The following is a 26,400-nucleotide window of genomic DNA, read 5'->3' on the forward strand; positions in this document are numbered from 1 at the left end:
TGGGCTGGGAAAGAATAGCTCTTTCCAGGGCATCTGTGGAACTGCAGGGCCCTTGCAGTATTTACTGCCGCATAGGTGCATGATGGTGCCTACAAGAAGCCCACCAGAGCTGGAGAGATTGGGAAAACTGGGACGTGCATTGGTCATTTTCTTTACATTTCCTATACATTTCCAAAGGCTTCAATTTATCAAGTTTGAAGATTAGCACTCTCTTAGAATCGTTTCTCCTTTTGTTTCTGCCCTTTCTTCTTGATTTTGCTCCTATTATTAATAAAAGGTGCATTTGTTACATATTCTTGAACAGATTTAAAGTTATAAAATTTACAGAATAGTACAGTGACTACAGAGAGGATTTAAATTTTTAAATCATTTCTAATACTTCCAAAGTCATTTGGCTGATTATTATTATGGCTCTTCTTAAAAGCACTGTGATATTTCCCACACAAGAAATAGACATCTAAGAGAGATCAAATAATTAAAAATGCACATACATTGTTTCAGATTTAAAAAGAGGAACTGCTTCTGCTATCAATTATTGATATATTTTGATTATTCCTTCAGTACAGAAGGAAGATTTCACTGGGGGATTCTCCACTCAAGTGGTTTTGAAACTAAGACCCAGCTTTCTTTCTGCCACTACTCTTCAGAATTTTATTAATTTTTTAGGTGGTGTGTTCTTTATTCCTTTTTCTGCATTAAAGGAATTTAATTTGGTGTCACTATAAGCAACAAAAGAAAGGCTCTTTGAACAGGTGCAGGTCATTTCTCAATTGTAAAAAGGATAAATCCTCAGTAGGAAAGGACAAGAATCTGCAGGTACCAAAGCAAAAATCACACACACACACACACAAACAGCAGACAGGTTAATTTAGTGCAACATTCCTGAATTAATAAGTAGGTTTCCAGAGCAGCCTCACTTCAGCAATGAGCAAAAAGAAAGATTTTCTGATCGTATTACAATCTCTAAGCAACCGGGGTTTAAGGAAATAGCTCTGCAGATTTTTTTTCCTGCTGAGTCCCAGGCAAACATAGGTTTGCTTTCCCTTACCTGTAGATCTGGCCGAGGGATTTTCCAGCAAAATTCTTTAGCCCCTCTTTTCCTGGGGTCAAAATCCTTTGTTTTACCGACTCCATTCTTGCAAAGCTTGGTGTCGGCTCTTGCCAGATTTACATAGAGATCGCTATGAAAGGCGAGAGTTGCGCATATTGTCTTAATCGCTTAAGGTAGTTGTAGGTTTTTTTTTTTTTTCCCTCCTCAGCAGAATGGTATCGGTGTGCCTCTTGCTAGAGTGCGAGTGAGAGAGGGGAGGGAGAGTGAGAACGAGAATACAACAGAATAGCTGCATGCAACCCACGGGTTTCCTAATAGGAGAGTTGGTAGACACAATCAGAAAGTCTCATTGGAAGGGGAGGATCCGGTGGCAAAGGGCGCACGCAGTGCCATGGTATTTGAGCGGGTGCAGATGAATCCTTGTCCTGGAAGTCAGTCCACTCGAAAACAATATAAGTCCTCGGTTTTAAAAGCCTTGTTGCTGACAAACCCTCGGCCTCTCTAACGCGGGTGGAAATATCACAGAACCCTTGTGTAAGGACGAAGTCAAAAGAATAGTACTTTTTGAAATGGTACCTTTGCTGTAAGGAGCAGAGCACTTCCGAAACTCATGGGAGCATCTTAGGTCTCAGGTGAGCGATGCTGCTGTTAGTTTTTCCTTCTTGCCCATGATCTCCTCTCATCACGCCAGCGCAAACTGTGCTCTGCGGTAGAGTCGAATTAAGATGGAGAAAGCTTGCTGCTCTTTGAGGACGTGAGTAAATAACAGATACACTGTTCTGATTTGGGCAGCGTCAGGGAAGATTTTTTTCAGCACCGCTGACAGCGCCCGTCTGGGCGCTTCTTGGCAAAATGGTTCAGCACCACGGACAGAGTAAGTCTTCGGAAAAGGGGCGGTTTCTTTTGGCTAGTCAGGTTGCCAACTTTCTAGGGGAACTGGAAGGATGGCCCTGACCAAGGACCATACTGGGGATTCAGGAATGGATGCTATGGAAACCAAGTGAGAAGATGTCATCATCGCCAGGGTTTGCAGGGAGAATGGTGCATTTAGCTCTGCAAGGGAGAAGGATTTTATTAAAAATTGACAAGTTACTTCTAGTTTGCTACATTTTGCCCAGCATGCTGATGCCAACTCTGACTGTTTCGGGGAAGGACGATTACAACATATTTTACTTCTGTTTGTGGAATTTGGGGCACCTGGGCTCCCTTTAATATAAATTATATGTATACAAACTGCATAATTATATTGTTCATGTATTTTGTTTTAACCCCTGATAGGTAAGAGGGGGGAAAAAAAGGTAGAAAGGAAGAAAGAGAAGGAGGAAGCAAGAAAGAGGAATAATAGAGACAGAAGAAGGCAGAGAGAGGGGGAGAGAGAGGGTAGAGAAATATTTTTTTTTTTTTAAAAAGAATAGTTGTTCCTCAGTGATCCTGGTTAAATAAAAGACAAGCAGTTTAATATAAATTCCTTGGAATTGTATGCTTCTTCACTTTTAACTAATTTTCAGCACACACACTACAAAAATATCAATATATTGAGGACATTTGTGGCTATACCTTGTGCTTTTTAACAAATTATTGCTGATTATATTTTCAATATTTATTTTAAATTAATTATAATCTTTTCAAATATAAATTTTTTATCTTGTAACATCTTCTTCTAAAGCAGAATTACAGAGACATTCATGAAAGACATTTGCTCTCAGGTATGTAAGTATGGCACCAATGAATCTATTTCATTAAGCAAAGTGAGGAAACTATGCAAGATTAATGTTAATTATTAATGCATTTGACATGAATCACAAACTTCTTAGATGTAATTCAAGCAAATAGTTACAAAACAGATTGTCCTTGAACTATATTCTCAAAGTCAAAATCCTTGAATTTCCTTTAAACCAACAGGGGGAGTAGATTTTTCTTAGGGATTTTGGTACCAAATCTCAGAAATATGGATCTAAATACAGAATCATGTAAGAATATTCCCCAAATAGGCCAAATAATACAATGAATATGCATGTACTGAATGGATAGTGGAAACATTTCAAAAGTAGCTGAAGCCATCTGCTATTATTAAATTTAACATTTATCAAATTATATTTTATTAAGAATTATAATAAAGAAAAGGATACTGGGGGCATCTTTCTCTTATTTTGATGTGCGCATATATATATATATACACACATCAAAATAAGTATACTTATTGTATACCGAACAAGATTTTCCTAAAACTCTGAAATGCCTCAAAACAGTATCCATCCCCAAAGGTGATCAACTATAAAAAGAAGGGGAGAAACATTAGACTACCTTCTTCCAAACAAGCTACCTTCTTCCAGCTCATCAGGACTTAACTCATCTAGTGCTTTTCAAAGTATCTGTTTTTCAAATCTTTCATGACCAAATTCATAAAATTGAATTCATTTAGAGATTTCAGTGATCTTGAAGTTCCAGAAAATTATATACAAAACAGAAGTCAGATAAATATCTGTGAAGTTAAGATGGTGATATAAAAAATGATTTTTCTAAGAATTCCTGCCTAAGTTTCAGCCCAAATGACTAGAGATCTAAATCACTGGCAAGCCTGATTGCTGAGTGTCATATATATGAGACACATCCAACACAAAAGCATTGCTTGTAGTGTAAAATAATTACATTCACCTCATTGAAATCTTTGTCATTTGATTTTCTTCTCCATTCTCTTGATGAAAGGGTAAGTGTTTGAATCAGAATTACTGCTAATATTCATTTATTCATTTTAAAGATAATTATTAGTGCTCAAAATTTCACTAGGTTCTGGGACTGTTCCCTGAAAGATCTCACAAACTGCATGGGAAATAGACACATAAATACAATTACAACCATTTATGGGTGAAATTGGACAAGTTAAGTAACCCAGCCTGGAAGTGAAAGTGTACAGAAAATAGTTCAGGAAGTGATGTTTCCTTGTCTAAATTTCTTGAAGAGAAATTTAGTCCTATAAAAATGATGACAGTCCAGGAAATTGGGTGGGGAAAGATGATGGCACTTAGATCTCAGCTGAGGGGATATCTTGAGCAAATTCATAAACAAGGGGAAAATGTTGTATGTGAAAAATTACAAGAATTGTATTAGACTACCATTTAGGCTATTCTTAGGTTAATAGCTACACCCAATATAAGAGACATATATTCAGATATTACTTACTAATCTGAAGAAAATGACATATTTTCTTCATTCATGCTCCCCAAATCCAAACATTAAATATGTACCTTTGTGATCTTAATATCACCAGCTTTCATTTTATGCAAGGAAATGTTCATAGTTATACAAATGGTATTAATTTAGGAATACTGAAAAAGTCTTCCATTCTCTGGACACCTTCCCTTACCCTTAATATTCCATCCAATTTTAGCCTTTGAATTGCATTATTAGACAATTCTTCTAAGAAAATTGTCCCCTTTTTCTAAGCACTGTTATCAATAAAAGGAGGTTTCATTGACTATAACTAATGTGTGTAGTGTTATAATTTATGAATGACTTTCATTTCATTTACATGATCTCATTTACTCTTTATAATGATTCTTCAAACTAATTTCATTCCCAGTTTCTTTTTTTTTTTTAATTTATTTCCAGTTTACTGAGGAGGGAAATGAGAGTTAATGATTTGCCTGAAGTCATAAGACCAGTGATGAAGAAGCAGCATGGATTAGAGTAGTTTTTCACCATTTAAGGCCTTGTTTAAAATACAGATTCTGACTCAATAGTTCTGCAGTGGAGACCAAGGTGCAGCAATTCTAACAAGTTTCCAGGGCTGCACCCCTGGATCATAATTTGAATATCAATGGTGTAGAATAAAAAATGTGAAATCAGCTGACTGTGTTTGGATCCTGGTTCTGCTGATTATCATCCCTGCAACTTTGAATCAGTTACTTAGTTTTAATAAACTGATTTCTTATTTGTAAAAAATGAAGGCTTGCACGTAATCTCTATCGTCCGTTCCACATGTAAAATTCTATGACTTTTTCATTAATTTATTCATTGATGTAGAACAGTATTTTTTCATTTCTTCTACCCTAAAATTTTTGTATTATATTTGAGTTACATGGCTAATAATGAACTGAAAAAAAAGTCCAATGACATAGAGCAATATATTCCTTTCTGAAAGTTCTATCTTCTTATATTTTAAAGAAGTCAATTTATTGCTTGTGTTTTACTAAGTAGTGTTTTATAAGCAACTGTTTAAATAATTATCATCATCATCAAATTTTGTATTCTTCAAAATTACATAAGAGGTTACCCAATAGCAGTGTTATAAGTTTGCATTTGTTTATATTTTAGTGTTAGGAAATGCTTTTGAGAGATCATTTAAATGTCTTGCAAATGCTGCCCTCTGGTGGAAGGATATGTTACCAATTTAGAAGCAACTGTCTTTATGTATTAATAATTAAAACTGTTTTCTTTCTTTCCTTCCTTTCTTTTTTCTCTCCTCCTTCTTTCTTTCTTTCCTTTTTAAAAAATGTATTTATTTGGTTGCAGCAGGTCTTGGTGGCAGCATGTGGGTTCTAATTCCCTGAAAGAAAAGTGAAAGTGAAGTTACTCAGTCTTGTCAGACTCTTTGCAGCCTCAGCCACATGGATTATAGCCTACCAGGCTCCTCCGTCCATAGGATTTTCCAGGCAAGAGTAGTGGAGTGGGTTGCCATTTCCTTCTCCAGGGGATCTTCCCTACCCAGGGATCGAACCCAGGTCTCCTGCATTGCAGGGAGACACTTTACTGTCTGAGCCACCAGGGAATCCCTGACCAGGGACCAAACCCCAGCTCCCTGCTTTGGGAGCACAAAATCTTAATCACCAGGGAAGTCCCTTCTTCTTCTCTACTCTTCCTTTCCCATGTCCTTCTTCTTTTTTGGTACTTGTTAAAATCTATACCTACAAATATGAAGAATCCTTTGTGGGCAATATGTTTGCAATTGTCTGACCAAGTACTTAAGTCCTTAGAAATAATTTGGTTGTCTGGGAATCCTTCAGTTAATGAAAGAGTCATTATACTTCACTCAGTTAAGATTTAGAAATGACATGGCAATCATGGGGGTAAAAATGGGCTAATGTTTTCACTCACAATAGAATAAGTTGTAATAAGTTTTTTGAAATAGTAATGTTTGAGAAGTTTCCTTTTTATCATAATTAATATTATTTATCAATCACTGGTAACGTGTTTTTAAAGCAAATTTATTTTGAAAAATATTTCAAGGAGACTAATTCTGAGGCTGTTTTGAATGCAATAGTTTCTATTTACTATCAACAAATATTCACCCAACAAATATTGCACCCACTGTGGGATAGGTGCTTTCCTGGGGTATAGTAAACTAGTGGACTTAGTATAGTTTATAGCTTTCTATGCAGGTTGTACAGCTTGCATATTCTTAAAGAGAAAACTGCTTTGAGAAGCTTTTTTATAGTATGACTTTATTTGACTTTGCATTCTTTAATCCATGTTCATTCTAATTACATACTTCTTTCAGGCTGAAGTGATGCAAATAAGCTCTAGGATTCATCTGTGACCTTTTTCTTACTAAGGGTTTTTAAATGGACAGTTTTTAGTTCAGCTTTATTTGACTTTACTTTGCAGTGTTAGCTTTAGAGAAATTACCAATAAGTTATGGTACAATTTCTTGAGAACCAGAGATAGAAGAAATAATTTAGTTTGTCTTACTCACATCTGTGTATATAACTACTCTGCACTTTTATATTTAATGGCCTAATATGAATTATTTTTTTATTTACCTGTGGTCTGTCTGATAAAAAATTTGGAAGTAGGAAGTTTTAAATAAATGTACACTGTAATCAAGTATATATATATATATATATATATATATATATATATATATATAAACTACCAAAATACATATTAGTCTTTTCTATGTGCATCTTACTCTCTATAAATAACTCACCATTAGAAAGATATACACATTTTATGTCATTTCTTTCTTTGTGTACCCAAGGGGAAAAAATCCTTATTCACTTTCACAGCATTGTGCCTTGGAAAAATCCAAGTGGTGTTAAAGTGAATGAAGACCAACTATTGCTCTTCTAATTCCAGAAACATATTCCTTGTTTTGAATCCCATACTATATACATAGAGCAATGGGATATATTACAAAACGATTTTGAAAACATTAGCTTCTTTAAACTCTCAACATTTTTTTCTTAAAGTAAAAGGTATGATTGAATTTAAAAAATTGGGGAAAAATTAGTAGATAAGAGGTGCCACTTGTAAAGAGAATAAAATAAATACTTCAACATGAATAAGCCTAAAACAGAGAACACCCTGCCTTAATGTATTTTACAGACTAATAAACAGACTAAGTGACAAGTATTATAATATGGAATATTTTTGTGATCTGATGAAATATTACCTAATTGAAATCTCTCTGTCCTATAGGGATGCTATTTTGCTTTCATCATCATTCCAGATTATGGGACATTATATTCCTTGAAGGAAAGCATATAACATTATTGAAATCTCCCACTTGACTACACACACTAGAGACTGTCAAGTTGACTTCTTCACTCTGCTTTCTAAGATACGTAAGTTATGAGTGGCAGAAGGTGAAAAGCTTTCATTTTTAGAATATTTAAAGTGACACTTTACAAAGTAAATATTATGAATACACAGTTTGGTAATGGTGTAGAATATTTAAAATATACAATATTTAACTGCTGTAAGCATACTCTGGTCATAATTTTGGAGAAGAAACAACAAAAAATGTAGTGAAATGCAATGGCGTCTATTAATGTTTTCTAACTGCCGCCCTCTAGTGTTGAAATAGATAATTTTCTTTGCGCTAAAAGGGCTAACCTAACAGCAGGTTGGAGAAGGAAATGGCAACCTACTCTGTTGTAACCACGCGTTCTGGGAAACAAACTCACTCAGAAAGACACTGCAGAGTGTGGAGTGCAGTTTATTACACCAGCGGGCCCAAGGAAGAGTCTCCTCTTAGCCAAGGACCCTCACCAGTTTTTGTGAAAATCTTATATACCCTAAGTTATGTGCCCAAATCCACCTCCCCAAATTTCCTGAAACTAGTCTGAACAAAGAAAAAGAAAGATACAATAAAAGTTAACCCGAGATTCATATGCTTTAAGCCTAGGTAGTTAACCGTGGACAGTTATCAATAGGCCTGTGGTCATACCCCAATAAGCATAATAGAATGAATGTATGATTCTATTCGGTTAGATAGATTGGAGATAATTAGGGAGTCTATGTAGGAGTCCTGGGGCTCTTCCTTCCTGGGGCCTAGTTTTCCAGTTGGTATGTTATTTCCATAGATACTGGGCATATAGCTCAAAGGCCACAGTCCGGCCCAAGATGGACTCCTGCTTTCAAGATAGAGCCTGTTCTGTTTCCTCCTTCAACTCCAGTATTCTTGCCTGGAAAATCCCGTGGACAGAAGAGCTTGCCAGGCTGCAGTCACGGGGTCGCAGAGAGCCGGGCATGACTGAGCAACTAGCATACACCAGGAGGTTAATTTTAATTCTTTGAAAGTCAATAGGAAAACGTCTTTCAAATATTTATATGTGTGGTTTTTCTCTTAGTACAAAGAATAGCAGGGCACTGATAAATCATAGTTAAATAATCCTATGCCATCTACACAATTTTTTGTGCCTGCTAGTTGGATTATAATAATAGTAAAAATACCATTGGTGGCTCTGTGGTAAAGAATCTGTGTGGAGATGAAGGAGACATGAGAGGCACAGGTTCAATCCCTGGGTCAAGAGGATTCCCTGGAGAAGGAAATGGCAACCCACTCTAGTCCTCTTGCCTGGAAAATCCCATGGACAGAAGAGCCTGGTAGGCTGCAGTCCATGGGGTTGCAAGGAGTTGGACATGACTTAGAAACTGGACATGACTTAGTGACTGGACATGACTTAACTACGGATTCACCATTACAGCATGGTGAGAACCATAATGGGTAGGTTTTACTGTGTAAATTGGAGAGACTGTGATCATTCACTGAGGTCCTGAGTGTCAATACCTTCGGTCATTCATTTTGCTCTGACTGACAAGAATGATTTTCCAAATTTTTGAGTCAATGAATCCTATAATCGGGAAGGGTTAATTTTGAATTTATGCTAGATCTGCTTCTGTGACTTTACCCTCATCTGCTGTTTTTGTTATTGTTGTTGTTACTGTAGGCATACATAATGGCCTGCCTCAGGGAGATAACCTGAGCCTCCCACCAGTGAAGGACTGTAAGGAGATGAAACTAACATCTTCCCCTGCCTGAGGCTTGCCCTTGAATAGTCTTTTGTTCCCTCAACCTCTCCCTATCTCTGACACATAAAATAAACTGGTAACCCAGCCCCTACAAGATGGTTATTGTGAGGTGCTAGCTGCCATCTTCTGGGTCAGCCAGCTCCCTTAATGACCCCAACACCTCATCTGAGATTCATTGACTTATCTTGAGGTGAGCAGAGGGAGTTTGGACTCGGTAACAATGCCGTTTAATTAATACTCAAGCCCGTTGGAGTTAGATTTTCCATTACTTGCAACTGAGAGTATTTTGATTTATCATCTTTGAAAATATCTATGAATGGAAAAATGAGATGAATGAAAAAAGGATGGACAGACAAACCTGAAGTTTAGAATACAAATTAAAAACACTAGAAAGAGGGAAGAGTCATGTAAGAGTAATTATAGAACAAAATACTAGAAAAGCAGAATGGGGTAAGACAAAAGAAAGACTTAAATTTCAAGTTAATTCAATGAAATCTTTGTTAATATTGCTGTCTTAATTACATGCTCAATCATTTGCTGGAAACTACAGAAGAAGAAATAAATAAGACACATACTTAGTCTCTTTCAGAGACCTCAGATTTTAATTAAGAAATTTAGATTTTTTTTCCTTATGAATAATTGGAAAAAAATTATGATTTTATCAAGCACAGTAATCTTCTTAGAAGTTCATCAGGCAATGGTAGGATGAATTGTATATGGATAGAAGATAAAGCAAAAGGGTCAGAAAGTAACTGCTGTAATAGTTGTGTGTGAGCCAATAAAATATTAAAAAATAAATAATCTTCTTTTCCCTTTTATCATAAGATTTTTAACTCATTCAGGGATTGAGGAAAAATTACCCATAGACACATGGATATAGTACACAACAGTTATCATTAGAACACTTGCTTAGATCAGTTTGAAAATTGTGGACTCAAATGGCATTGGGAGATTGCTTCTGTAAGATAACTTAATTTCTAAAAAGTATATTCTATTTCTCCCTAGCCCACTCTCCTGTTTCAACCCCGGCATGATCCCAGACATTAAAAAGAAAAATTAGCACTTTAATTTAGTGAGTGGAGAAAAGGGAAATGTCAAAGTAAAATGCCTTCCATTAACATTCTTACTTTTCTACCCTTGTCAGTTCAGTTCAGTTCAGTTCAATTGCTTAGTCATGTCCGACTCATTGTGACCCCATGGACTGCAGCTTGCCAGGCTTCCCTGTCCATCACCAACTCCCGGGACTTGCTCAAACTCATGCCCATTGAGTTGGTGATGCCATCCAACCAGCTCATCTTCTGTTGTCCACTTCTCCTCCTGCCTTCACTCTTTCCCAGCATCAGGGTCTTTTCCAATAAGTCAGTTCTTCACATCAGGTGGCCAAAGGACTGGAGTTTCAGCTTCAGCATCAGTCCTTCCAAAGAACACCCAGGACTGATCTCCTTTAGGATGGACTGGTTGGATCTCCTTGCAGTCCAAGGGACTCTCAAGAGTCTTATCCAACAGTATAGTTCAAAAGCATCAATTCTTAGGTGCTCAGCTTTCTTTATAGTCCAACTCTCACATCCTTACATGACTACTGGAAGAACCATAGCTTTGACTAGGTAGACCTTTATCGGCAAAGTAATGTTTCTGCTTTTTAATATACTGTAGAGGTTGGTCATTGCTTTTCTTCCAAGAAGCAAACATCTTTAAATTTCATGGCTGCAGTCACCATCTGCAGTAATTATGGAGCCCCCAAAAATAAAGTCTGTCACTGTTTCCATTGTTTCCCCATCTAGTTGCCATGAAGTGATGGGACTGGATGCCATGATCTTAGTTTTTTGAATGCTGAGTTTTAAGCCAACTTTTTCACTCTCCTCTTTCACTTTCATCAAGAGGCTCTTTAGTTCTTCTTCACTTTCTGCCATAAGGGTGGTATCATCTGTATATCTGAGGTTATTGATGTTTCTCCTGGCAATCTTGGTTCCAGCTTGGGCTTCATCTAGCCCGACATTTCTCATGATGTACTCCACATATACTTTAAATAAGCAAGGCGACAATATACAGAATTCATCCTCAGGACAGAAGTAGCTAACAGTGGATCTGAAGTGGCTGATTCCTTTCAGACTGAGATGACTCGGGAACAAATGGGGGCCATGAACCCCCATTCATTGGCCACTTGTACTTTTTCCTTTGGGGAAGGTCCTCAGGATTGAAATGAATCTTGAAACAATGTCAGAACACACAAGTTGTGTGTAAAAGAAGTTTCCCCCATTTGACTGGAACTCAGCTTTCTAACAGCACTTCCTACCTCAGAGTCTATAGATCAGAAGAGGGTAAGAGGAGAGGTGGTAAAAGGAGAGCAATTTTCAACAGCTCATGATTTCCTATCCTTGTTGTTGTTCAGTTGCTCAGTCGTGTCTGACTCTGCGATCCCATGGAAAGCAAAATTTTGATAATAACAGAAATTAAAGAACTTTTCTATCATAGCAAGTAAGACAATACAAAAATATCTCTAATGCAGTATACATTTTATATTTAGTCTAGCTTTCATTAAAGAATCCGCCTATAATGCAGGAGACCTGGATTTGATCCCTGGATTGGGAAGATACCTTCGAGAAGGAAATGGCAACCCAATCCAGTATTCTTCCTTGGGAAATCCCATGGACATAGAGTCCATGGGGTTGCAATAAGTCAACAAGACTGTCATGGAGTATTTCCTGCCAAAATCAGTAAACAAAGACGTCACAGTTATTAGGGATTGCAGCCCTCTGGTGTGAGCTAGTAAGCCCTAAAAGAATTCAGGAAGGAAAATATCTGCTATCTAATAGCCATCAGACTACAGCCACTCCCTGTAGATGGGGGATGTGAAAAAGCAGGATGCTGGCCCCAGGGAGCTGACATGCCTATGAAGGAAATGATTTCAGTGAGCCCAGAAGCTTGGATCTTTACATACACAAAATTCTAAATTTTCCATACACAAAATGCTAAATTCTTTGAGATATCTGATTTTCCTTAATTAACAATAATCTTTGATATTCTTTGATACTGCTTCCCTGGTAGCTCAGATGGTAAAGAATCTGCCTGCAATGCAGGAGACCTCAATCCCTGAGTCAGGAAGATACCCTGGAGAAAGCAATGGCAACTCACTCCAGTATTCTTGCAGAGAGAATTCCATGGACAGGCCAGGGGGTCACAAAGAACCAGACACGACTTAGCAACTAACACTTTCTACTTTTGCTATTGACTATCGACCCCTTTGTTGCAAACTTCTATAAAACCTGACTCCTTCCCCTATCTTCTCAGAGCAGTTTCTCAGGGCTACTTGAGAAGCTATCTCCCAGGCTTGAAGTCCTAAACATTCCTACTGAATAGAACAACTCTCTAATTTTCAGATTGTGACTATATTTTTTAAGTTGGCACAACTTAGTGACTAAACCACCACCACCATCTTTGACTCATTTCACCTACTGACAATTCTTGCTACTAGCCGACACCACTTTTATGGAGAAGATTAAATGAGTGACTGTGTGTGCATGTGTGTTAAAGGATAATCCTCATACAGAATAAGTAAGCACTGTATGTGTCAGCTACTAAAATCATTACACTGCTGTTGGCTGATTTTCAACTTTTGACTTGTCCTTTGACATTCTCCTTTGGAAGATGAGGAATTATTAAATTTAATTCTGCTTCACATCTCTCCCTCTCTTTCTCCCTCTCACTTGCACACACTTGCTATCCCCCATCCTCTCATTGATATTATTTAAATCAAAATGTAATGTGAACATAACAATCAAAATAATAATAACAAGCAACACTCATATGATCACAGTTCAATGGCAAAGTTGGAATTTCAACTCAAGCCTTCCACCTTGCCCCCCTCACAGCCAAGCCACAGGGCTACTTTGCTTTCATTTCCTTTATCTTATACACTAGTTTGTTGACATTGTTTTATTATGTTTCTATATTCCTGTCATTAATCTATCTCAAAACATGCCAAAAGAACTAATTCCTCTTGATATAATCAAGCTCATGAGGTAATCTATCAATTCTGCTTTTCCATGGATACATTTCTCCTGGAGCTTTCTGAACTTCTACTTCAATCTACACTAGGTGCTTTCCAGTTTTGGTATATCGATGCCAACCTGGAGTCCTCAGTCACCATCTTCTGAAAGATCTTTCCAACTCCTTTTCTGTGTCCCCTTCTTGCTTTCTGGATCCTGCATCCTTCCTGGATTACATACTCCCATGGTTTCCTGAAATAGGAGTCTGTTTATATACAAACAGGGGCCTGCTATTTATTTAACACAAGGCTTGTTATTTGAAACCCTGCAAATATGAAAGTTGACTTTTTCTTCCTTCACACTTGATTGATAGTTTTGTTGCTATGAATTTTAAGTATAACACTTTTTTCCCTGATAATTTTGATCATATTGTCTTATTTGATCATATTGTATCATTGATTTCCATCTTACAGTGTTCCCATTGGGAAGATTAATTCCATTATGACTCCTGAAGAAGTGCGTATGCATGTGTGTGGTTTCTTTTAAATCTTTCTATGGAAGCATTATGGTACTCTATCTTTATTGTTTGGAAAATTTAATAAGGGACATTTTGTATTCTTTGTGCTTGTTGCTAAGAGACAGAGTCTTTCATATCCTCAAATCAGGAAACATTCTTATTTAATATTCCTGATGATTTCCCCTCCTTCTTATCTACATTGGAGTCCTCTAAGATTTTTCCTGGAGAAGATCACACATCTGGTAACCAACATTCTGGAAGCTGAATAGAGAAAGGAGCTGGGGGTAGAGTCTTACTATTCAGTATAAAAACTTTGATTTTTCCTTTTGATTTTCAGTAAGGCATCTCATCTCACCCCAGGCCACAGTTATACTTATCTCCTTCAGGTGTGGAACCATATGATCACCCTGGAGAGATACATTTCCATATCCTTTCATGATAGGTGAGTTCATGTGCCTGTCTGGGTAGGTCTAACTCCTCTTTATAGACAATGGCAGCAGAGCACCTGTTTTTAACCCTGAGCCAACCACCCTACTTTCAGAGTTATCTGTTCATTTCAGCTCCCGAGCTTTTCCTCACTTTGTGCATGAATCAGGTGACTTCTGGTTGGCTTCCACTGGAAGGCATTTGGAGATCACCCTTCTTCACTCTTTACGTCACTTTCCACTTGTCCATCAGCTTTCCATCTTCTGAAAGCTTGGTAACATCTTCTAAATATTGTTTCCTGGTGTCCCATTCTCATTTTCCTTGGGGCTTTATTGCTTTTTCAAAAACTTTTCATTATTGTTTTAGTGAGCCACTAGGAGAAAATGAACACAAATGGTATGTTCAATTATCCCAATTTAATTGGAAGACTGTGTCCCTTTTATATTTAAAACAAAACTCAGTTGAAAACTTATGTCCACAAAAAAATCTGCACTTGAACATTTTTAGCAGCTTTATTCATAATTAACAGATAGAACTGGACATGGAGCAATAGACTGGTTCCAAATAGGAAAAGGAGTAGGTCAAGGCTGTATATTGTCACCCTGCTTATTTAACTTATATGCAGAGTACATCATGAGAAATGCTGGGCTGGATGAAGTACAAGCTGGAATCAAGATTGCTGGGAGAAATATCAGTAACCTCAGATATGCAGATGACACCACCCTTATGACAGAAAGTGAAGAAGAACTAAAGAGCCTTTTGATGAAAGTGAAAGAGGAGAGTGAAAAAGTTGGCTTAAACCACAACATTCAGAAAACAAAGATCATGGCATCTGGTCCCATCACTTCTTGGCAAATAGATGGGTAAACAGTGGCTGACTTTATTTTGGGGGGCTACAAAATCACTGCAGATGATGACTGCAGCCATGAAATAAAAAGATGCTTACTCCTTGGAAGGAAAGTTATGACCAAGCAGAGACATTACTTTGCCAACAAAGGTCTGTCTAGTCAAGGCTATGGTTTTTCCAGTGGTCATGTATGAATGTGAGAGTTGGACTATAAAGAAAGCTGAGTGCAGAAGAATTGATGACTTTGAACTGTAGTGTTGGAGAAGACTCTTGAGAGTCCCTTAGACTGAAAGGAGATCAAACCAGTCCATCCTAAAGGAAATCAGTCCTGAATGTTCACTGGAAGGACTGATGTTGAAGCTGAAACTCCAATACTTTGGCTACCTGATGCAAAGAACTGACTTATTGGAAAAGACCCTGATGCTGGGAAATATTGAAGGCAGGAGAAGGGGATGACAGAGGATGAGATGGTTGGATGACATCACCGACCCAATGGACATGAATTTGAGTCAACTCCAGCAGTTGGTGATGGATGAGGCCTAGCATGCTGCAGTCCATGGGGTTGCAAAGAGTCAGACATGACGGAGCGACTGAACTGAACTGAACTGATTCATATTTATCAAAACTTGGAAGTTATCAAGATGTCCTTCAGTAGTTGAATGGATAAATAAACTGTGGAATATTACTTACGTCGATGGAATATTATTTAGCACTAAAAATACATGAGCTATCAAGCCATAAAAAGACATATACATGTGCATGCATCAGTGGCTTAATTGTGTCCAACTCTTTGTGACCCGATGAACCGTAGCCCTTTAGGCTCCTCTGTCCATGGAATTTTCCAAGGAAGAATACTGGAGTGGGTTGCTATTGACTACTCCAAGGGATCTTTCTGATGCAGGGATCAAACCCACATCTTTTGTGTCTCTTGCACTGGCAGGTGGATTCTTTACCACATCGGAGGCATATTAAATGACTATAACTAAGTGAAAGAAGTCAGTCTGAAAAGGCTACAGACAGTATGACTCAAATTAAAATTAAATTAAATTAATTATATTTAATTAAATAAAATTAATTTATATTTAATTAAATCAAATTAAATCAAATTAAACTATATGACTTTCTGAAAAAGGCAAAATTATGAAGACAGTAAAAACATCAATGGTTGCCATTGGTTATGGGGGTAAGGGTGGATTTGTGGAGGAGGGGTGAATAGTTGAAGCACAGAGGATTTTTAGGACAGTGAAAATATGATATCGTATTGATGTATACATGTCATTATACATTTGTCCAAACCTATAGAATATAGGAGACTGAGAACAAACCTTAAAGAAACTACACAGGCTGAGTGATTATAATGTGCCAATGTGGGTTCATCAATTCTAACAAATGTACCACTCTGGTGGGGGATGTGGATATGGGGGAGGCTATGCATATTGGGGGAAGGGAGTATATGGGAAATCTCTACATACTTCTCCTCAATTTTACCATGAACCTTAAACTTCTCTTACAAAAAGTCTTAATTAAAAAAAAAAAAAATCCCTTCCTTTACTGTGTAAAACTTTAGGCAGGCCCATGTTTCTCTTTTACAGGCATAGAAAAAACACAATATTCATCACAGAAAAAATTAAGTGTCTGAGCTTATACCAGTTCTAAATTTCCTCATTCAGATCAGGGTTAGATGAGCTCACAAAGAATGTTAGTGTCTCCTCTCTAATGAAGCCACCTCTTCATCTCCATCTTAACTATTAATCGTTCTCTCCCTTACACACCAAGAACACAGGTCGGGTGTCATAACCTTTTCAGTGGTTCGTTGCCATATTATCCTCCCAAATTTTTTCTTCACTCTAGATTACAATCCTACCCAAAAACATCTTGGCTTTTTTTTTTTTCCTGGTTTACTATCTGTTTTAGTTCCCTGTTGCTGTGGTAGTAAGTGAACACAGCTTACTGGCTTAAAACAACAGAAATATGTTATCTTAGAGTTCTGTAGAAGTCGGACACAGTCCTTAGGAAGCTAAATTCAAGCTGCCAGCTGGGTGGCATTCTTCTAAAGGCTCTAGGAGGGAATCTGGTCTTTGTTTTTTTTTGTTTTTTTTTTTTTAATCATTGAATGTTTGTTTTAAATAAACTGCTGTTTATTTTCAGTCAACCGTATTCCATTTTTCTGTGTGGAGCCCATGGAAGAAGAGCTTAAGACCACTCAGTGGTCATTGCTACCCATTCAGTGGCCTGAGCAGTGAGAGTTCCAGACAGGTCCCTGAGGATGGCTCAGCCCTGCTGTCTGCCCTGGAGAACTGTTGACTAGGCACAGGGAGTGCCCGCAGTTTCAGACTGGTCTGTAACCTCAGGTTGTGCATGCATGCATGCTAAGTTGCTTCAGTTGTGTCCAACTCTTTGTGACCCCATAGACTGTACCCCACCAGCCTCCTCTGTCCATGGAACTTCCCAGTCAAGAATACTGGAGTGGGTTGCCATGTCCTCCTCAAGGGGATCTTCCCAACCCAGGGATCAAGCTCGCATTTCTTGTGTCTCCTGCCTTGGCAGGCGGATTCTTTACTGCTAGTGCCACCTGGGGAGCCCAACCTCAGGTTGAGCTGTAAATGCAGTAAACCCAGGAGCTGAAGCAGTACACTCACCCTGAAATTCCTCCTGGGTAAACAGCCTTTCCAGCAGCAGCTTGTGCTTCCTTTTCAATCTCTTCTGCAGGATTCTGCAGAAGTAGAGATAAGATATGCTCTCTCATGGGTGCTCACATGGTACCACACATGCGCAGAACTTTCTGGGCCAGTGTCCCTCCCATCAGACCCACTGTTGCTGTAGAGGATGGCATGATCGCCAAGTGCAGAGTCTGACATAGTGTGATGGCAGGGAGGTTAACAGACAGCTCTGTAAGAGGCTAGTGGTCAGTCCTGGAATCAATAACCACTAAAAGGCATGGCTCCTAGAAGGCTTCCTGGATCTGACTAGTGAAGTTTCCAGAAGCAAGTTCAGTTCAGTTCAGTCGCTCAGTCGTGTCCGACTCTCTGCGACCCCATGTATCGCAGCACGCCAGGCCTCCCTGTCCATCACCAACTCCCGGAGTTCACCCAGACTCATATCCATCAAGTCAGTGATGCCATCCAGCCATCTCATCCTCTGTTGTCCCCTTCTTCTCCTGCCCCCAATCCCTCCCAGCATCAGAGTCTTTTCCAATGAGTCAACTCTTCCCATGAGGTGGCCAAAGTACTGGAGTTTCAGCTTTAGCATCATTCCTTCCAAAGAAATCCCAGGGTTGATCTCCTTCAGAATGGACTTGTTGGATCTCCTTGCAGTCCAAGGGACTCCAGAAGCAAAGTGGCCAGCAATTAAAGTGGCTCTGGCAGCAGCAGCAAACTTCAGCCCAGCCCCACAGCCAGTTTTCCTAGCGGATATGACGCTGATATCAGCTAGATTTTCAGTGGCAATAATCATACAAGCCCTCAGCAGAAGCTTCTCCCAGGTCTTCAGATTTATGCTATAAACACGATTACTTATTTCCTTTTGTAGAGATACAGTTATTTGACAGCCACTTAAGTATCTTCCTGCTGCAAGAAATTTAAGAAGGAGAATCCTCCTACTTCATTTGTAGGATATTAAGTGCTCCAGACAAGTTTCCCTTTAAGTTATGATGTGAATCTTAGACATTTTCATATGGATCCCTACTTGGGTAGCACAGAAAGGCTCAACAGGTGTTTTTAAATAAAAGAGCAGTTGGGGTTTGGCCCAGAAGTTGCTTTCTGAGGAATGTGAATGCATTTTGTCCCTCTCTCTCTTAGAACATTTGGCTCCTAAATGGTTCTTTGGTCATCAGTCTGTGCCAGTCGCCAGTCTGTTTTTCACACTCCTGTGGGATTCATCTCCCTGAAGTAGCAATCAGATCATTCTGCTTGGTTTGGCACAATCCTTCTGAACTTCAATCTCTTCAAAGAGTAATTTCCCAGCTTCTCCTGACATTTTTTAATAGGTCAACAACTGGTCTGAATCTACCATTCCAAATAAATTTCCATGTTTCTTTTTCAGTGCACCACACATCCCAACAAACTGGAGCACTCTGTTACTAACAAAAGGCCCATTTTCTGTTTTTCTGCCTTTATTCTCACTGTTAATGCCCACAACTTCCTTTTCCTTGCCTTTCATTCGTCAACGCCCAACATTACTCATCATTCACGACCCAGGAAATAAGTGGTGGCATCTACAGCATAAATCTGAAGACCTGGGAGAAGCTTCTGCTGATGGCTTGTATTCTCTTTAACTTCATTCGTTTATTCTCTCACTGGAAATTGAGATCCCACCCTGGCATTGGCAAAAATATACAACCTTGAAGAAGGTAATTAAACTTCATCATGCTTCAGTTTCTTTATCTGCTAAATGCAATAAGTTATATACACCTTTTGCACATTAAATTAAATAATGTATGTAAGTAATCACTCACTGTGCCTGGTACATATACTTAATACATGAAAGTGATTATTACTATTATTATTATCATTAATCTACAGTTTCATATGACACCTATCAGCTCCTGCTTTGCAGTCTTTGAAAGTGGATGCCATATTTGCATCAGGTGCACCTTTCATAATTCATGTCAAAATATCTGACACACAGTATTAACAATGAATAACGCTAAGAGTCGGATGCGACTGAGCGACTTCCCTTTCACTTTTCACTTTCATGCATTGGAGAAGGAAATGGCAACCCACTCCAGTGTTCTTGCCTGGAGAATCCCAGGGACGGGGGAGCCTGGTGGGCTTCTGTCTCTGGGGTTGCAGAGTCGGACACGACTGAAGCGACTTAGCAGCAGCAGCAAGGCTGAGTACATAAATAAATCCTCCTAGGCTTTATTATTAGGCTCCCCTGTGGCAAAGAATATTGTATTATTTCTCTTGGGCTGCCATAATCGATTACCACATATTGAGTGGCCTAAAGTAACAGAAAGTGACTCTCTCACTGTTTAGGAGGCTAGAAGTCCAAACTCAAGGTGTCAGCACCAATAGCCTATAAGGGGAAAATAGCCTCATATCTTGGCGAGTTTCTGGTGTTTGAGGGGGCGGCAGAGGTTAAGGTGGTTGGATAGCATCACCGACTCAACGGACATGAGTTGAAAAAATTCTGGGAGGTAGTGAAGGACAGGGAAGCCAGGAGTGCTGCAGTCATGGGGTCACAAGGAGTTGGATACGACTTACGACTAAAGAAAATGAAGAGGAGAGATGTGTTCCTCAAATCTGTGCTCTCTTTCCATTCCCTTCTCTGTGTCTCTGTGTCCTCTCTTATTACAAAAACATCAGCTGTTGGATTTAGGTCTCAGCCTGAATCCAGAATGATTTCATCTTAAGATCCAAATAAGGTCACCTTTCAAAGTTTGAGTAGCGAGTTTTGTGGAAACACTATTCAACCCATGACTGGTTTCAGCTTCTGCATGAAATAAAGATAAATAATAATATCTACCTTAAAGTGTTTCTATATGGATTAAAACAGATGAGTCTTATAAAGGACTTAGTAGAGTCTAGTTGTTTTGCATCAGTCAATAAATGTTGGCCTCTTCCTTTATTTATTTATTTTTATTTTTACAGGGTGGGTCCCTTCATCTGGAAAGCTTACCACCCCTCACGTTTTTTACTTGACTAACTCCTTTAAATAGTTGTGCCTCAACTTAAGTGTCACTTCTTCAGCGGTGTTCTCTGACATTTCCATAGAATCTAATAGTCCTCAATCCCCTTTCTCATTCTTGACCACATTTGTATAATGACTGGTTAATTATTATGATCAAAGAGTAACTGAATGTGCTTTAGCTAATTAAACTTTAGTATCTGGCTCCCCATGGAGGTATATGCTCTATGGGAATGAGAACTCTCTTTAGTTTGATATGAACTCAGATTACCTGGGATGAATCCTACCTCTTATTCCTTGAGTAAGTCCCTTAGTCTGCTTAAGCCTCGGTTTTCTCATATGAAATGGCGCTAATAATGAAGCAGTTGTATGGATCAAATGAAATCCTGTATGTAAAACACAGCTCATTGTACCTGGTACATTCAAGTGCCTAAAAACTTCTGCTTAGTATTAATATTTTTTTCAGTTCCTGGCATCTAGTTGAGGAAGTGAATGAATTAATACTGAATGAATGAGAAAGGTTATTGGCCAAATCCAGGAATTCAACCTGTGCCACAGAACAGTGTGGCAATTTAATATGTTCCAGTGACCTTGGCCTTATTAGAGATTTTCTCTAACCAAACGAGCTAGAAAGCCCAAGGGAAGAGGTGCCTAACACCACTGCCCCAAATAATTGCCTCCATTATAACCTTTACAATCCCATTAAAACAAGAATTCAAAACAAAAAAAAAGGTTCATAGAATCCAATTTGTTTCTAGCCCCAGGGTGGTCTTTGGAGATGGACAAGGACAGGAGGGCAGTGAAAAAAGATCAGCTGAGTCCAGGTCCTTAACAGGTGAAGTGCGTGTCTGGAGGCAACAGTGCCGTAGAGTGAGAAGGGATAGAAAGTCATTGGGACTTTGCAGCTTTTACTGTGCTTCTCTACAGTTTAAGGGAAGAAAACCAATGTTGTATGGACATAAAAAGCAGCTTCAGTATCAAAAAGAAAATTACTCACTATCCTAAGAATATATTGCTCTTCATAGAATAACCATGCCCATTGAAGAGCAAGCAGTATTTATGTCCAAGAGATAATTCCGTGGTACACCTTTGCCATCAGACTGACCTGGTTTGAAACTCTGGTGGAAATGTCACTTTCTTTTTAAAATGAATCAAGAATCGTACAGGGTATAAGTTTTTGTTGGAGGGTAGAGGGGTGACAGTTTGATTCCTGAAGTCATTTTATATTTCCTTAAATAGGGGAAACTGAAACAATGACTTGTTGTTGAGACACATACTTTTAGAAATTAAAGATTATTTAGCTCAAATATCTTAATTCACAAGTGATAAAGCTGAGGAGAAGAGAGATTAGGTGATTTGACAAGGGTCATGCTGCAATTTGGTATTTTGGATCCAGAATTCAAAGCTAGATCTATGCCACAGGTATCAGATCTCTCTCCCCTGTGCTTGGCTCACCTACTATGGGCAACTATTTCATTGAAGGATAAGATGCAGCATCAGGCAAATCCTGGAGTAAAAGGGCATTGAAAGACTTCCCTGGTGGCCCAGAGGATGAGAATCTGCCTGTCAATGCAGGAGACATGGGTTCGATCCCTGGTCTGGGAAGATGCCATATGCCGAGGATCAGCTAATCCTGAGTGCCACAACTACTGAGCCCACGTGCTGCAACCACTGAAGCCCACAGCCTAGAGCCTCTGCAGCAAGAGAAGCCACTGCAATGAGGAGCCTCCACACAGCAACTTGAGGGTAGGCCCCGCTTGCTGCAACTAGAGAAAGACTGTGCAAAGCAACGAAGACCAAGCCCAGCCCCCCAAAAAATAAATAAATAAAATGAGAAAGACATTTTTTTAAAAAAAGAAGGACACTGAAGATTTATTTTTTTCTGCTTACTGAGTTTCAAGTTCACAGTTCTATTATCCTCTACAGGGAAGAGTGCAATGTTGGCTTTTGTTTGTATGATGACCCAGGAAATACGGATTCTCTCTTTTAGTAACAAACAGTGCTTAACAACTGGGAATGATGTGTGAATATAGATAAAAATGGTTTCATTTATAAACATACACTACTTTTCCATGCATTTACTTATTTTTAAAGGAGAACTCTGGCTTCCTTTGCTCCACCTCCTTTCTTGCTCCTCCCTTAAAAGAGACTTGGTTCTCCACATGAAATGTAAGATATCAGTGAGGGCACAGGTACCCACGGGCCAGGTTACCAGGTTAAAGTATCAACAACCTCTTTGCATTGTTCCTTTGGCACCTCTTTCATTAATGCAACTGAGGGAGGAAATGAAACAGATTTGGCCTGCAGTGGTGATATGATTCTCAACAGTGGTGAGGTAGAGAGACGTACAACTTCGGTTGGCCAGGGCGTTCATGGTTTGCTACTAAAAATCTTATGTCACCAGGAACCTGCTCAATACGAAGCAAACTGGACAGTCGGTTAGGGTAAACAGCTGTTGGGTTAGCCTCACATTGAGCAGGCAAACCCTCCTAGTCAGGGAACTTGATGCAGATTTAATCATATACTCAAGTTTCAGTAAAACCAAGTCCTAGAACTTCAGTTCAGTTCAGTTTAGTCACTCAGTCGTGTCCGACTCTTTGCAACCCCATGAACTGCAGCACGCCAGGCCTCCCTGTCCATCACCAACTCCCAGAGTCCATCAAAACCCATGTCCATTGTGTCAGTGATGCCATCCAACCATCTTATCCTCTGTTATCCCCTTCTCCTCCTGCCCTCAAACTTTCCCAGCATCAAGGTCTTTTCCAATGAGTCAGCTCTTCACATCAGGTGGCCAAAGTATTGGAGTTTCAGCTTCAACATCAGTCTTGCCAGTGAACACCCAGGACTGATCTCCTTTAGGATGAACTGGTTGGATCTCCTTGCAGTCCAAGGGACTCTCAAGAGTCTTCTCCAACACCACAATTCAAAAGCATCAATTCTTCTGCGCTCAGCTTTCTTTATAGTCCAACTCTCACATCCATACATGACCACTGGAAAAACCATAGCCTTGACTAGACGGACCTTTGTTGACAAAGTAATGTCTCTGCTTTTCAATATGCTGTCTAGGTTGGTCAAAACTTTCCTTCCAAGGAGTAAGTGTCTTTTAATTTCATGGCTGCAATCACCATCTGCAGTGATTTTGGAGCCCAGAAAAATAAAGTCAGCCACTGTTTCCCTATCTGTTTGCCATGAAGTGATGGGACTGGATGCCGTGATCTTAGTTTTCTGAATGTTGAGCTTTAAGCCAACTTTTTTACTCTCCTCTTTCACTTTCATTAAGAGGCTCTTTAGGTCTTCACTTTCTGCCATAAGGGTGGTGTTATCTGCATATCTGAGGTTATTGATATTTCTCCCAGCAATCTTGATTCCAGCTTGTGCTTCCTCCAGCCCAGCGTTTCTCATGATGTACTCTGCATATGAGTTAAATAAGCAGGGTGACAATGTACAGCCTTGACGTACTCCTTTTCCTATTTGGAACAAGTCTGTTGTTCCATGCTCAGTTCTAACTGTTGCTTCCTGACCTGCATATAGGTATCTCAAGAGGCAGGTCAGGTGGTCTGGTATTCCCATCTCTTGAAGAATTTTCCACAGTTTATTGTGATCCACACAGTCAAAGGTTTTGGCATAGTCAATAAAACAGAAATAGATGTTTTTCTGGAACTCTCTTGCTTTTTCTATGATCCAGCAGATGTTGGCAATTTGATCTCTGGTTCCTCTGACTTTTCTAAAACCAGTTTGAACATCTGGAAGTTCACAGTTCACATATTGCTGAAGCCTGGCTTGGAGAATTTTGAGCATTACTTTATTAGCATGTGAGATGAGCGCAGTTGTGCTAGAATTTAGCATTAAGCAAATGCAGTGGCTAAAGTTTCTGGTGTGTTTTGTAAATGGATTTTGAGATTTTCTTCTCAAAGCTGAACTAAGGGTCTTTTCCCCACCCTTCTGATGGTTTCATGAGCTGCTGAATATACTGCAAATTACTTTTAAGCTTAAACTAGTGATAGCATATTTGTTATTTTCAACTCAAGTCCCTGACTAATATACCCTTTTCCTGCTTCAAATCCCATCATGATACCTACAGATATAGTAGCCATCTTATAATAGGAAATAATGATAATGAGGATTAAAAAAAAAAGCCAACAGGTAAGGATGGTAGAATGGAAAAAAAGAAACAGCTGTGTTCTTGCTGGCATAATTAAAACAAAGAGAAAGTCCTGCAACTGCCTGTCTCTAAGATGTCCATACCTGAAATAATAAATATCTGAGCCTAAGTCATTGTGCCCCAGTTAAATAACTGTCTTAACTGATTCAGGTTCACGTTAAGAATGCTATTATGTAACTTGCTTTTTTGCTCACTCACCCAACAGTATGTGAATTCATATTTCTCTGCCAATAATATAGATTGACAGCATCTATGATGATGGTGAAGCCTAAATTTCCTTGGATGTCCTAGTCCTCATTTCCCTCCCAAACTTAATTTACCTGTATTTTGAGCTGTTTTAGAATTTTTATATTACTGTCTCATATAAGTTTCTTGGTAAAATTTTAATAAAATTTAACAGCAAAAGTATTAAGTTATCTTTGTATGGATAACCAAAAGATATAAAATAGCTTTAAAATTGTTTCAAAAAACTTGCAGTTGAAAAGTTGGTGAATAATTTCTGCTCATTTCTGCTGCAGGACAGATTTCTGAAGAACTAAGGAATAACTTTAGTCTTTTTTGCTCCTTCAATACTTTATTTCCTGACTGCAGAATTGGTTCACTTAGAACATCTTCTATCTCTTCCAAACAAGGAATGAGATAGCTTTCAGTTGTGAAAAATTTCACTGGATTACTCTGTCCAGATGATTAAAAGGCGATGGGAAGTGAAGAAAAGGAAAGGCAAGAAATAAAGGGAGAGTGAGAGAAAGAATAAAGGAACAAAAGTAATGAAGGACATAAGAAAGGAAAGGGCAATACAAACTGGAGTTCCAGTATGAAAAGCAAGTGGTTATGAACACACATATCTGACTTGTTAATAAGCTAAATCCCCATTCATCATCTTATTTAAAAACTTTCAGTTCACTTTTATAATTTTTTCTTCCTTCAATATGTTAGTGATTCCACAAAATGCAAGGTGACCTCTATCTTTCCAGAAAGAGCATTTTACCAAATCAAGAAACTGTCAGCAAGCACGTTGCTTCCAGCCTGCATCTCCTTTCATCCTAGAATCTTCCCAGCTGCAATGAGTGACACGGACAATGCAGACATCTTGTTACTACATATTAAGCCCTTTTCTCTCAGGGTCTGCAATCTATTGGAGACTCAGCAAAGGGACTTGCTGCTGATGTACTGGAGTTGTCTCGTTATCAGAATCTGAAGCCACCCTATAGCATAACCCCTTGTTAATATCTTTAGTTCCCCTCAACCTGCTGTCTCTAAAATCTTCCCTCTTGTTTTCATGCTGTTTGTGAGAATAAAAAGTAATCACTTCTGATCCAGTATATCAACCTATATAATTGATCTGTTCATATTTTCTATTTCTTCCTGGTTCAGTCTTGGAAGATGGTACTTTTCTAAGAATTTGTCTGTTTCTTCTAGGTTGTCCATTTTACTGGCATATAATTGTTTGTGGTAGTCTCTTATGATCCTCTGTGTTTCTGTGGTATTGGTTGTTAACTTTTCCTTTTTAAAATTAGTTTTTACTGGAGT

The 26,400-nt window shown here is 38.7% G+C and overlaps 1 protein-coding gene across 3 annotated transcripts in view; it reads right to left on the reverse strand.

Annotated features, from left to right (window-relative positions):
• The window catches only part of SLC17A6 (solute carrier family 17 member 6), a 41,296-nt gene extending 39,292 nt beyond the window's left edge, over nucleotides 1-2,004 (reverse strand). Inside the window, exons 1-2 of one of the 3 annotated variants that reach the window (XM_070782508.1) lie at nucleotides 1,628-2,004; nucleotides 1,049-1,284 (exon numbers count right to left, since the gene is read on the reverse strand). In XM_070782508.1, the coding sequence (XP_070638609.1) occupies nucleotides 1,049-1,134 (86 nt within the window). In that variant the 5' untranslated portion in view covers nucleotides 1,135-1,284; nucleotides 1,628-2,004. Of the gene's footprint in view, nucleotides 1-1,048 lie in introns of all 3 variants that reach the window. The other 2 variants (XM_019954529.2, XM_070782509.1) reach the window with 2 other exon arrangements.
• Nucleotides 2,005-26,400: the final 24,396 nt, after the last annotated feature.

This window comes from Bos indicus, chromosome 29 (genome assembly GCF_029378745.1).
Source record: "Bos indicus isolate NIAB-ARS_2022 breed Sahiwal x Tharparkar chromosome 29, NIAB-ARS_B.indTharparkar_mat_pri_1.0, whole genome shotgun sequence".
In the NCBI taxonomy this organism is placed as follows: Eukaryota; Metazoa; Chordata; class Mammalia; order Artiodactyla; family Bovidae; genus Bos; species Bos indicus.